The following is a 14,124-nucleotide window of genomic DNA, read 5'->3' as shown; positions in this document are numbered from 1 at the left end:
TTGACCTACTGTGTGGGTGATTACACTATGCTTTGTAGGGAAGGTAGGTATGGCCTCTGGCTATTGGTACTACACTACACTATATTGTCAGCCACACATTTCATTATTGATACAGATCGTTGCATTGAAATAAACTGAAAGAAGTACACTTACCTACAAAGAACGAATAATCAATTTATTTTCATAATTCCTCGGAGGAATTTTCAGGAACTGGGGAAAATAGGACCACTTTTGGCTGTCTGTTTAACAGTAAATATAACAGCCTCACGGAATCCCTGATTCTGCCTCGTTTATTATTTCCTTTCAGCCAAAAATATCATAACCTGTGTGAAGCCCTAATGCATTTGATCGATCAATTGCCAAATCAGCACATAGCAAAAGTTATATTGTATATCACTAAGTTGCAGTGTGGCATAGCACGTAAGGCATTATGCACTGTGATAACTGTGAGTGAGCATTCAACAGCATCAACTTGTTGTTCACTTTTAGGATCAACTGTTGATCTTTATAGAATGCTTCTGAGAGAGAATAATTTTAGGTTTGCTCTTGGTAGCACAAATTGTAACCACTTGTATACATAGCTGATATTTTGTAGGAGGGAAATAGGTGTTGGAATTAATCTAGACATTTCTGTGTAGCCTCTAAGCCATTCGAAGTACTGGGAAAAATGAGCAAAATTTCAATGAATTTTTCCCCATTCTAATGATCAGCGCTTGACTTTATTTCTTGATGATGACATCACTGTATAAGCCCTTCAGCGTCCATGTTCAATGTACATACATCGTATTGATTACTCTGCCACGTGCTAGTGAGTCATTGGTAAAATCTATTGCCACGTATATCATCATCGTTGAACCTTCTTACTACAGTGGTGATGTGCACCAAGATTTCAAAGCTTTTGTTGGGCACTCCCACAAGAAAATTTTTGAAATTAATGTGATAGCGATACTTTATTGCAGAGACTCAGTATAGCTAATAAGGATTCGTTTCAACTGGGACAAAGGGATCCTCACGAGTGACGAAACTCACGACCCGAAGTCTTCTGTGTAATCTAATTCTCGGCGTTGATCGCAGCGACCAGTATGGTCGATTCACCTTCCAGACTGAATAAATAACATACAAGGATTATAGCTAATAATACGGTTTATTTATTCTCGACGAATCACACGTCCCTAATGCACGGAAGTGTCAAGTGAATGGACCAAAACATCATTAATCCAATGACCTATAATTAACCATCAAACTATATAATATATAAACATACATAAAGCAAAGCCTACCCCATGACAGAATGCTACCATTTACATGTTTATATTTTTCCTTAGTACACAGACTATCTAACATCCAGCCGCCCAAACCCGCTACTTCCGGTTAAACATAATTAAACCTCAGAACAGCTAAGAAATAAGATCGCAATTAATACGTCTTTGAATATAGCGTCTAAATGACCCTACAACAGCAGTTTAAAGGCCAAACAACATTATAACGAATAACGAGCACATTCGCCACTCACCTGAATAAATAAGATACAAGGATTATAGATAATAATACGGTTTATTTATTCTCGACGAATCACACGTCCATAATGCACGGAAGTGTTAAGTGAATTGACCAAAAGGCCAATTAAGTTAATCTAAAGTGAAAAACCTGCGAGTGGCGCTACTAGCTGGCAACACGAGTAAACAAATAACTAAGAAACCGAAACGACGATCGGCTGCCTGCCACATTAATAGCGTTTTCCGAGCACTTAGAGCGATCTTGAACCCATGAATGACTATGATATTTTGGAAGGTAATGGCTACTTCCAATGTGGTACATCTCTTTCATTACGGCTCGAGCTCTGAATTATTGCAGTTAAAATGCGCTGATGAATGCTCACTAAAAATCATCACAGTGTATAATATCTGAAGGCGTTCGCAACGTACGCACAGGGCAACAGTAGCTGGTTCACGTGTGTAACTCAAGAGAAAATACAGCAGACCTTATATATCAGCATCCTCATCCTTGTGACATGTTCTATGATTGTAGTGAGTTTCAAGGGCATTGGTTTTTGTATGTGGTCACCAGGGCAATAGTATAATAGCTTAGTATTTCTATGATTGTGATAAGTTTCAAGGTCATTGATTTCGGTATATGGTCATCAGGGGGTGTTGAATATTGAATTGTTAGATTGTTGAGTAATTTAAACCACATCCCAATTGTGCCTGGATCCCGAGTTAGATATTTGGGCATTATATTTAATTCTGGAAAGCAGCAATCATGGGTTTGTAAACAAAGAAAAAATGTTTTTCTCATAAGTTTCAACAATCTAAATAGTTAAATAATTTTGAATTCTACAAATGAGTGATATGTATATTTTTGCCATATTTAGAATGCATGAAAAAGCAATATATTTGATAACTTAAAAATATTTGATAACCTAAACAACGTTGAGCCCCAGTGTGCCCGGGGGATCTTGTTCATTTTCTTAAAATATCTGAAACTTCTGATATTCTCACCGAGACTCAAGGTCAATGGACTTTTTGTATCTTAAGTTCTGGTAAGAATTTTCTGTGATGAAAGGGGCAGTGGGCTATTTCCCCTTGAGTTCAGACAGGGGTAGAGCGTCTTAGATAATTTCATGTGAAAGCTGTGCCTTCGTATGTAAATCTTTGATTTATTTTTTAGAAATTTCCTAACGAAGGACTTGCAAAAGTCACGGAGAATGTGCTTGATTTTGACCTGCAGAATAAAGAAATGTTGGAAAAAGTTGTCAAAACCCTTCAGAAACATGGAATCCCTATCGGAGCGAAGTCTATCAATGTTCATCTGGCTAAAGAGTAAGAGAATGAATACTGGCTCCAGTTCTGCAGCTGTCAGTTTCTATTTAACAACAGATATAACCAAAATACAGATAAGATCTCACAATTGTGGAACTAAATCCACTATTCCTGATTGATTTGATTTCAATGCATGTTGGCAATATGTGGGAAGAAGCTAAAAATATTCTCAAGCACTTTACTAATTAGAACTCAAAACCCAGTTCCACACTGTTCAGGACCTAGTTCCACAGTTGTCAGTTAAGATTTGACTCTTATAGTTCATTTCCCTCATCCAATTTTCGGCAGGAACTTGAACTGGGTTTTGCGTTATATTACTGTGTGTTGGAAAAATTTGAAGTGATAGAATATATTAGTCAATTCTCATCAGCAATAAGTATTAGGGTAATAAAACATTCAGAAAACATATGAAATTGATTTCTTTTGTTTCCTCAATTTTTCTGCTCAGATCAAATACTACTGAATTCAGAAATTCTGTGAATATCAGTTTATTGTGGATTTTGCAGATTTCCGATCCCGAAACTAGCACAATGCGGAACGTGGAGGATTGATTTAAATCGAATCACTGAAATTGGCGGACCTAATCACATGAAACCCATAGAAATCAAAGGCCCAGTGAAACTAGAGATTGAATCCCATCTTGTAGAGACTTACAGTGCTCGAGGGGAATATTTCAGTGAATTGATGAACCATTTCATGCTACCTATAGATGAATACAATGTTATCCTGGATATCGCAGTCACTAAAGGTACAGAATATTATTTTTTATGAATAGCAGTTTACGATAAAGGTTTGACTACAGTTGAAGTTTCCCAAATGATGGTGAACCTAACCATAACCCTAACCCCTAGTAATGCTTGGTAATAAGGTAAAAAGGTGACCCATAAAGTGCATTGAATCAAGATAAATTTGCTCCATACATTGAATTACAAGATCTTAGTTCCGCAGTTCTAGGTTAAGGCATTTGAGTTGAAACATTGAAAATAACTAATTTTAACTACACATCCACGAAGTCAAACCAAAATTATAAACTGTGGAAGTGATCCCAAGCTATTAGACTGTTAGTCTCTATAAATATGATATTTTTCTTGCACAATTGTTCATGATTTTACTTTTCAAAGACATGACACTATTGATAACATATTCTAGCACGGGATCAAGTGACAAGTAAAAATCCTGAAGATTCAATCCATGTTGTCACTGGTAACCCGATTACGCTATATACGACAGCACCATCTGGAAGAAATGTTTCACGTATCGATTTGAGCGATGTATTTCCCCGAATTCGTGGATCGTTCCGTCCAAGAATCAGGTTAACTGCTCTCGGTGCCCCATTAGAACATAACGTCATACTACATGAACAAGTGGTGAGTTTATCATTACACAGGTATAAGAGGATGCACCTAATAGAGGCATCTTTGAAACAAATGTATGATTATGTCCCTTAAACACTTCCTCTTAGGCTAAACAAAAATGATACCTTGTTTCTTCGCAGCGGCCGTGTCATTTTTGTAATCGGTTCACGTAGTGAATGACCACTGTTATCCTTCAGGGCTCGAATTTCAAATTTTGGTCTTTGGTAAATGAGTTCAAAATAGGCTACCCTAGGACATTTCTTAATATGCAAGGCCAAAAATTTTAATGACCAGAGAAAGACAAATTAAGCCAAATTTCAAGAAACTGTTATTTATTCATAAAACAATACAAAACAAAGAAGTTGTTTCGGCCGAATAACCACGCCACTTATTTTTTCTCAGTCATTTATTCTAGGAAATAAATCCAATACTTATGTGACTTAGAAGTACAATAATCTGAAGCCTATGTTGTACAAATTTTTTTCAAAACGAGGAATATGGAACAGTTACAACACATGGCATGATACTACATTGATTGCATTTAATAGGTTTACTTTGTTTATTATTAAAGACGATTCAAAGCGTGCGCGGTTGTGCGCGATCAATAAAATATATACACGGCGCGACCACACACATACACACAGAGTATATGTATATATACAGCACAGTGAATGACTCACCGCGAGTAGTGCATTCATATACTGCGAGTTCATACACTCGCTAATGCGCAGCAAATCTGATGTTTCACACGTGTTTGAATGAAAGAAGTTTATTTTGCGCATAATTGCATTTTTTATCAAGAATAATCATTTAAAGTATAGCGGTGATAGAAGATATGCAAAAGTACTATAGTATTGTCCATTTTCATTTCGTGGAATTTGTAATAAAACTTCGTCAACCAATATTTCTTTTGACCTGAAATATATACATGTACTAAGTAGAAAACTGTACTCGGCACCGATATTTTGTTTAGAAATGACCCACGCTCGCACGTGGCTTTGTTTAATACGAAGTAGAAAACTATACAATGCGCTTCGGCATGGTAGTACAATACACTCCCTGGTACTGCGCGTGACTCGTGTACATAGATAGGCGCTGTGGTAAAACCAGACTTGATCATTCTGCGCAGTGCCGATCGTATTGATAATTGGGCGACAGTTTTTCAAATGCTGACATTTTCTTGTCAGACATTTTCAAAAATTCGTCGGCCAATTTTGAAAGCAAACCGACGGCAAAAAAGTGGCCAGAAAAATAACCCCATTTTGCTTACCCCACGGACATCACAACCAACTATGATGATGTTTCCTCAAAAATTGGCCTTTTTATTCAGTTTCCTATATTTGATAAGTAATCAAAAGCAATGAATCCACTCACTAACTAATTAAGCGCACCTATTGGTTAATTACTAATGAATTCACTCACTTATTAAGCGCACCTATTGGTTAAATACTTATGAATCCACTCACTCCCTAATAATGAGTTCTCATTGGTTTTGTTTAAATGCACTATATTAAACATTTTTGAGTCTTTTTAGGACGACGGTACGTAGTACACGTCGTCCTATTGTTATCGTGAAATCCATCACGTCGAACAATTACGTCTGTTTAACGCCACGTACGTGTCTGGAATTTTCACAGTCGCTTAAATATGAAACATAGAAGGTTGAGTTCATATATGGTGAATTTTTGTTATTTGGTTAATTAAATATTGCCAAAATAAAAAAATTGAAACTCTTAAACTCTTAAAGTAGCGTCACCCCTGTCTAGAAGTAAAACTGTATTAGTCCGCGCTTAAAATAGTGCCATGCATACATTTTTGAAATAGCACTTTACATAGGCCTATTCCATGATTTAGTTGTTTATTTCCGTATTGTTGTTTATTGCCCGAAATTTCCGTATTTTCTTGGAGTATGTGTGAACGGATTAATCGAATGTTTACGCATTGGTGATATGGACTCGGTGAGTACACATGCTACATCGATTCAACTGCTGCTGTTGAATCGATACTCGTACGTCGAGCAACGCCGAAAACTATCTTACTGTTACTAGTAAAATGATTTATCGTCAATAATTCTTTCGGACTTTTGTGTCAGCGATCCGTTTTTAGAGCCCGATTATGTGTATCTAGTTTGCGGCACAGTGATGAGAGCGCGCGTCGATAACATTAGTTACAGTCCCGTAGGCAATATCGCCTGATATACATGGCGATCGTGGTATGTATCAGTAATAGATAATGCGCGCTACGGAATGGGTCGCGCGTAGGCTACAATCCACACGCTCCTTTTATCAAAAAGGTCTTGAATTAGCAGAAAAAATATTATTCACGATAACTTTTACTATAAAAAATTCCTTTAGTGAAACCATTTAAACCTTTAAGTCGGTAACTAGTTTTAAAATCGACTGTAGCCGGATTAGTTTCACGTTCGGATATTTTCCCATCCGATTATAAAAGCTTTAACCACCAAGTGTGAGATTTCTTCATGTATCAATGACACGTATTTTCAATATAACTTCTGAGTACGAGTTCAGAAAATCAGGAAAAACAGTGCAAGACATTCACCTACCAGAGTATATTGATTTTTACGTGTATGACCCACTTTTTCTCTACTGTAAGGAAGTTTGTTAAACACATAGCTACTCTTAGGATGTGTATTCACACTATGGGCATTGAGAAATAATAGCAAATATTATGGCATCTGAAGCTGGCACTAATGGTGAGTAATCATTCATAATCCTAAATACTGGTTCATAAAAATGTATTTGAATATATTCAGACTTAGAATCCCAATTTGTTGTTGTTCACTAAAGGCCCAACCTAGGTGGAATGATATCATGATTCAGGTTCCTAGAAACTATGTTTCACTTTACCCAATTTCTTGTACAGGAAATGATGACCCTAGTGAGGTATGTCATATCTGCTTAAAGCCATCAGATAATTTAATGGTCTGATGGTCTGATACAACTTGGCAGCCATTTAATCGTTCTGCTGATGTGAGACGCCATATGCGGAGCTATGATACCTCAATTTATCATAATGCTATTGAAAAGAAGCCGCATCATTTACCGACTATTGGTGGTTATCACAGTAGGTGTTATAAGAACTTCACAGCTATTTCAAGTAGAAGTGCCCAGTCACCTGGGTATGAAAATAATGTTCCTGAGCAAAGATTGTTACGAAGTTTTTCACCCCATCCATCTACCAGTCAAGGAGAAACTACAAGTACTGTTGGCATTTTTCCTGACGCTTGTTTATTTTGTGATAAGCAGTGTAAGAAATCAGGGGGCAAAAGAGTATCTTGGTCAAATACAAACAAAATCTGCAGAGGAAACTATCCGCCAAATAGTTAGTACATTGAATCTTCAATCTGTAGCAGTAAAAATCGCTGGAGTCGACTTGATCGCTAAGGAGGCAAAAGTACATCACAGCTGTCGTGCTGCTCTGATCAGCAAGCTCAGTCGTATAAAAAAGTTACCTACTACTGATGAAGAAGTAGAACCAATTGACAATAAAATTCCTCTGGATAATGCATATGACTATGTTAAACAAAAAATCATAAATGAAAAGCGTCCAGAATTACTACTTTCTGTTTATAATAGGTACATAGACTTTTGTAATGACATGGAACTTAATGGCTCCCCAATAACTAAAGTACAATATTTTGGAGAATTGTTGTTGCGTAGATTCCGTAATCAGATAAAGTTTCATACCCCTGAAAAAAAACCAGATGGGATAATAGTTTATGCGGCAGAACTTGACTATGCATCCCTGAAAGTTGTTTTCAACTATAAAACATCTGAAGAAGGGCAGATTATTCATGCAGCACTATTATTACGCAAATTACTGAAAAAGATAGAAAGGGAGCCATTACCGAACCCTTTGACGATTGAAGCAATGAAAAAAGGAGAAGCTCTACCTCCCAATGTAGTGAAAACCTTTTTTGCAACTTTAATTGGAGGGCCAAATCACCATGATCATTCAGACACTGCTAAAGGTCGAGATGATGCTTTCAGTCAAGGTGCACTGTATGCAATTAAGACTGGCAGTCTCAAACCCCCGAAACACATTCTAACAGCCATGACATTAAAGTCACTAACTGGTTGTAGGAAGGTCATCACAATGATGAATAAGTTTGGTTATTGCATTAGCTACAACAAAACTGAAGGTGTGTGAAGTTAGTTTGACGATCGACGAATTGACGATCGACGAACGTTCGTTCGTATTAGCCGTGAAATTAGTTTGACGAATTGACGATCGACGAAACCGTCAAAATGACTAAGACAAACTCAAAAGCAATAACCACATCGCACTAATGATAACCGCGGTAAAATTATCGAGTCCGGTACCAGGTTTCTTGTATCGGTCATAGCCAGTCATGGGCCCGGTCCTCGATGTGATATGACCCAAAGATCCACTTTTGAAGAAATATTATCTCCCGCGGTCCGGCAGTCCAAAATGTGTTTACTACCCGGCCCGGTCCTGGGGTGATATGACCTGGTAAACTTTAACTTTTTGGCTCGAAATACACTGTAATAAAGTTATGTGCATCTAACCGTATGATAGATTCGTCAAAATTAGTCGTTCGTCACTTTTGGTCGATTCGTCATTTCGATCGTCACTTCGTCACTCTGTTTGACGAATTGACGAAACCGTCAAAATGACTAGGTCAAACTCAAAAGCAATAACCACATCGCACTAATGATAACCGCGGTACAATTATCGAGTCCGGTACCAGGTTTCTTGCCTCGGTCATAGCCAGTCATGGGCCCGGTCCTCCATGTGATATGACCAAAAAAAAAACGTCTGTAGACTAGATAAAGGACGAACATCAATCCTCTTTATTGAAATATCATCTCCCCCGGTCCGGCAGTCCAAAATGTGTTTCCTACCTGGCCCGGTCCTAGGGTGATATGACCTGGTAAACTTTAACTTTTTTGCTCGAAATATGCAGTAATAAAGTTATCTGCATCTTACCGTATGATACATTCGTCAAAATTAGTCATTCGTTACTTTTGGTCGATTCGTCACTTCGATCGTCACTTCGTCAATCTGTTTCACGAATTGACTATCGACGAATTGACGAAACCATCAAAATGACTAAGTCAAACTCAAAACCAATATCCGCCGCAGTACAATTATCGAGTCCGATACCAGGTTCTTGCCTCGGTCATAGCCAGTCATGGGCCCGGTCCTCGATGTGATATTACCCAAAGATCCACTTTTGAAAAAATATTATCTCCCGCGGTCCGGCAGTCCAAAATGTGTTTCCTACCCGGCCCGGTCCTAGGGTGATAAAGTCAAGCTCATAAGCAATATTCACATCGCACTAATGATAACCGCGGTACAAGTAAGGAGAGAGAGAGATCCTTCGGTTTGAATGACTTCCGATTATAGTGACACAAAATTATTTCCAGAAACATCCAAGTTAAAAAGGTTAATCAAATAAGGGTGCAGTGTACAGTACAGTGGAACTACGTTATAACGAACTCGGATAACATACTGGGTATAACAAATTTTCGGTTATAACGAACGGACTTTCTGGTCCTCTGAAGTTCGTTGTAACGAGGTTCCACAGTATAAGTTCTTACTACGGTGCAAGTTGGACCTATGTCAAGCTACGATGATACAGAACCGACAGATACCGACCTTTTCCTCAGACATAAGACGTGGCAAAATGTTTTGCTTATCAATTCTATTCTGAGAACCGTCCCCAAGAAGACCTATCTTCAAACTTCTAGTTGAAAATTCGGCCTATCTGGGGCAAAATAAGCATCTGGTAAAAGAAAACAACCACGTTGCTACTAGAAAAGTAACGAAAAGAAAGCAAACGAATTAATAAAATAGAAATGACATAGACATAGAAATGACAATCCAATCAATAATATTCCTACACAATAGGATAAAGACAAAGTCTGCTAAATGTCTAGGTATCAATGTAGGTGAACATTTGAAGGTTTTATAATCAAAATACGATTTTGAGAAACTTTTGTCCATAAACCACATCTACACTAGCTCGTTGAACCCGGGTTTCACCGGGTTCTATCCTTCATTCATTCAACCATTTTTGTTATAATTTCTCTTTAAAAATAGAGTATGTATTATACGACAATAATGTGTATATATGAAATATGATGAAGTATATTGGAAAAAAAATATCATTTAATATTGGTCACACAATATGTAATCCTTCAAACATTTACAATAGCCACAATAATATCCAGCGCAATGACTCCTAATAACTCGAGTAGATCAAGCACTGCAATGAGCCTGATTCAGTTGAGGTTCTACGAAGTTTTCCTTTCAAACCATTATATGTCAGCCAACCATGTTTTTTCGATTTGACTAGGCTGACAAAATGATCTTTACGATGTAGCGTTACCCCACAGAGATAAAACTTGATACCAGACACGTGCAGTTCATCATCAATATCCCAGTACTGCGTTCTGAAGATACCTGCTGCCACTAAATCATGCACTTGTAACACAATCACCGGAGGAAATTGTCCTTTCAACAAAGAACGTTGCATCGATTTTATGCCTGTGCAGCACCAAACAGTCCTGAAAAATACAGGAAACCATTATGTATGTATGTATGTATGTATGTATGTATGTATGTATGTATGTACGTACGTGTGTATATGTGCGTATGTATTAAAAAATCATATGTATAAAATCAACAACATACTTTTTGTGACCATTGAAGTCCTCTTGTCTCTCCAATGCGTCGACATTTTTCCCGGGAAAAGACACATACTTTTGATTGCATTCAACAACTTCTTGAGCTAACCAGCTGTCAACCAGATTTTGTACGCTGTGTGTACGTCCATCGTCGATTTGCCTGAAAGAATATGACAATGACAGCATTATATACAAATACTTCGAAGCACTAGTCGAACATTTATTTAGTTAAGATTATTCAATATTACTCACCTTAGAACAATACCACGTAGAACTTTGCAAGAAGTGATTTTATTTTTTCTTGTTCCAGGACAATGACGATTTGAACACAAAACCTCCATTATAGAGGTAATGAGCTGATCGATTTCCTTTACGAATGCTTCATACTCTGTGCCATAGAAATCCATAGCAACAGAATCATCATCAGTTTCTTCCTCGGACCATACAAATTTAGCGTCCGCGAACTTTCCCTTTACCATACTCCATACACTGAAGCAGCTTAAAAAAAACCATATTCGTGTCACGTCTCAAGTCTTTTTCCAAATCTTTGATCTTCCAGAAATCGCACATACATCATGGTTAGAAAATTATCCAAAGGACATGTATTTATAAGTTGTACGCCATTTGATGTTATGCCGCCCCACGATGGTACCATTGGTAATCTTGTTGAGTTATGCTGTTTATCACTTTCTGGATTTCTTCTGGATTTCCTAGCTGTAGGAATCCCGGGTTCTTTCTCAGTTTTCTTTTTCGGTCTACTGCAAGGTTTGGAGCCATTAGATGTAGATGTAGCGCTTGGTTTGTTGTTCAAGGTTTTCTGTCTATTACTCTTTTTAATTGTAGACGTTTCAGATCGTGCTCTACGTTATCTTCCTTATTCGATTTTCTGGCGGGTTTGGAGTCTTTTTTTGATGAATCATTCGCAAGCTTTTTATGTCCTTTTTTGCTCCAATATTCCTCTGCCATCTCGTAGTAATAACCTTCATTTTTCTTGTTTTTGTTCTCTCTTTGTGCACGTCCGAATTCTGCTTCCAGGGCTCTCGACTTGACAGTTTTATATAGCTTTAAAACAAGTGCCGATGGGCGCACCCTCGCACCTTTACAAACATTTTTTTTAACGACTTTAAACCAGGATTCAACAGTTGCATTACTATCTCTCGTTAGGTTATTTAATGCTTCTTTTCTTGGGAAGCATATCCCTGTCCATAACGGGAGTACAGCTGCATATTTGTCAACAAACATTCGAATAACTTCCTCGGCAAAATATTCATTGACATTCTTCCCTTTCTTTGCTATCTTCAGATTCGTGACTTTTTGATTGATTTGCTGATAGAATGGTGATGATTCTTTGATTGTTGTCCCACTCTCCAAGCATATTTCATTATTTTCCTGATTCCTCTTCTCTTGGCCACCATCAACTTTTGGGAGCTTAATACATCTCTCCTCGACAAAAGCGGCTATCTCTGCGATGTTACGATCTACCTTTGTTGACTCATGTTTTGTTAAGCAGATAACTGCCCATTTTCTTATCAGACTTGTTGCTTCGTCCAAAGCTGTAGCGTTCTGTATCAACGCAAACACAAACATACAAAATTTCTTCAATTTCTTTTGTTTTTTTCCAAGGACCTCAACGAGGCTTACAGAAAACAGTTTCGGCATATGTGCACAGCATAAATGCACAATTGTTATTTGCTTCAAATAATTCTCACTGAATTTTCCCCTGACTAGGTTCCAAGACACATTCAAGTAGCCTTTGACAGTCATCCTGTTGAATGCAGCTAAGACGCTCTGAATTAATGCGTAGCTGAAATCACATTCTGCTTTAGCTGGTTGCAATGACTTGTGTGTTTTTTCATAATACGGATGCCTAAATCATGATTAAATTTCCTTAATCATGATTAGTTAATTTCGATTAAAATTCGGTTTCACGAAAGGGTTTAATTACAAAATTAACTAATTACATAATTAGGCAACTTAATTACAATTTAACTGTATCAAAATGGTGGAACTTTAGACAGCCATTTGCTGTCCAAGCATCAACAACCTTCCTTGTTTAGAGGAAAAGAGAAATTCACTCCTTTGGGAGTTAAAGATTGCTCTGAAAGGTCTCAGGAACCAGTGAAAAAACTTAGCAAGATGTCTCAAAAGTTTTTTAATAGAAACTCACCTCCAGTCAGCAAAATAAAATCCTCGTAAATGGGGTTTATTTCCGAGCAGTGATTAGCACTTTTTAACACTAACTCCATAGATATGTACTCTACTGACAGAAATCTATCATATGTATGGACAAAATCAATTAATTCAATACTTCTAAGTAGTGGTGGTCGTGCTGACAAAAACATAGGACGTTTGAATATGAATTATTTCACTCACACTTTACTCGTTACTTTTTAAACATAAAAATAAGAATTTAACGCATATAGATATAAATATTCACTGTTTTAAATATGAATTATTTCACTCGTTAATTACTCGTTACTTGGGAAAAGTTGAAAGTTAGATCGTAGCATACATAAAGAACAGACCGTAAAAGTGTCTCATAAAACCGGTGCTACGATCTCTGAAATCTTTTTTACAACATCATTGCGAAACACCGCTGTTGTCTAGAACCACTGTGCAGATCAATAATGTACATGTATATACACGCAATACCGCTGCGCGGAAAATCTATATTTAGAATCTGCGGTCGCGCACTTCGATTCATCCAACAAAGCCTACATGCTCGATGAAAGTACTTGTAGTCATTGTTTTAATTCAGGCACAATACGCTTGGCTTGAGTGATAGATTGGAAGATTATAGATAGGGGCTCCTCTTGGGACTCTACTATTTATTCACACGATCTACAAACATATGCCGATTTTTAATTACGGTGGTATATAACGTAGCTTATGCGGCCATACATTGTAAAAGATTGTCAAGACGATTTAGCCACCCTCTGATTAGTGATATCATATGAATTTTATTCAAATATTTTCCATATAGTGAAAAATATTTCCAAGCACTTGGGGTCAGGAATGGAGCAGAATAAGATATATAGAGCCTGTAAACATGTGAGCAATGATAGAAATAGATAAAAAGAAACAAAGCTCAATTCAACACTGACTGAGAAGGTGTAAGTTTATATTTGGTTATTATTTACAAAAATACTACTGTCTCCGCCATCTCCGGTTGAGCCATGCTCTGGCTGCCTGCTCGAAGTGGAATGCCTCATCTGGAAAAGCAGCATATTTCACTCGAATAAGGCGATCTAGCTGAATTATATTTAGGCGGTTTCT

The 14,124-nt window shown here is 37.4% G+C and overlaps 1 protein-coding gene across 5 annotated transcripts in view; it reads left to right on the top strand.

Annotated features, from left to right (window-relative positions):
- Positions 1-14,124, top strand: part of LOC141904732 (von Willebrand factor A domain-containing protein 8-like) — a 200,922-nt gene that overhangs the window by 90,336 nt on the left and 96,462 nt on the right. For all 5 annotated transcript variants that reach the window (XR_012619186.1, XR_012619187.1, XM_074793379.1 and 2 more), the window contains exons 23-25: positions 2,668-2,819; positions 3,326-3,567; positions 3,969-4,186. Coding sequence is in view for 3 of the 5 variants with exons in the window: in XM_074793379.1 (XP_074649480.1) it covers positions 2,668-2,819; positions 3,326-3,567; positions 3,969-4,186 (612 nt within the window). In the remaining 2 variants the exon portion in view is untranslated. The remainder of the gene's footprint in view (positions 1-2,667; positions 2,820-3,325; positions 3,568-3,968; positions 4,187-14,124) is intronic.

This window comes from Tubulanus polymorphus, chromosome 4 (assembly GCF_964204645.1).
Source record: "Tubulanus polymorphus chromosome 4, tnTubPoly1.2, whole genome shotgun sequence".
In the NCBI taxonomy this organism is placed as follows: domain Eukaryota; kingdom Metazoa; phylum Nemertea; class Palaeonemertea; order Tubulaniformes; family Tubulanidae; genus Tubulanus; species Tubulanus polymorphus.
This window is presented reverse-complemented; position numbering and strand designations above follow the sequence as displayed.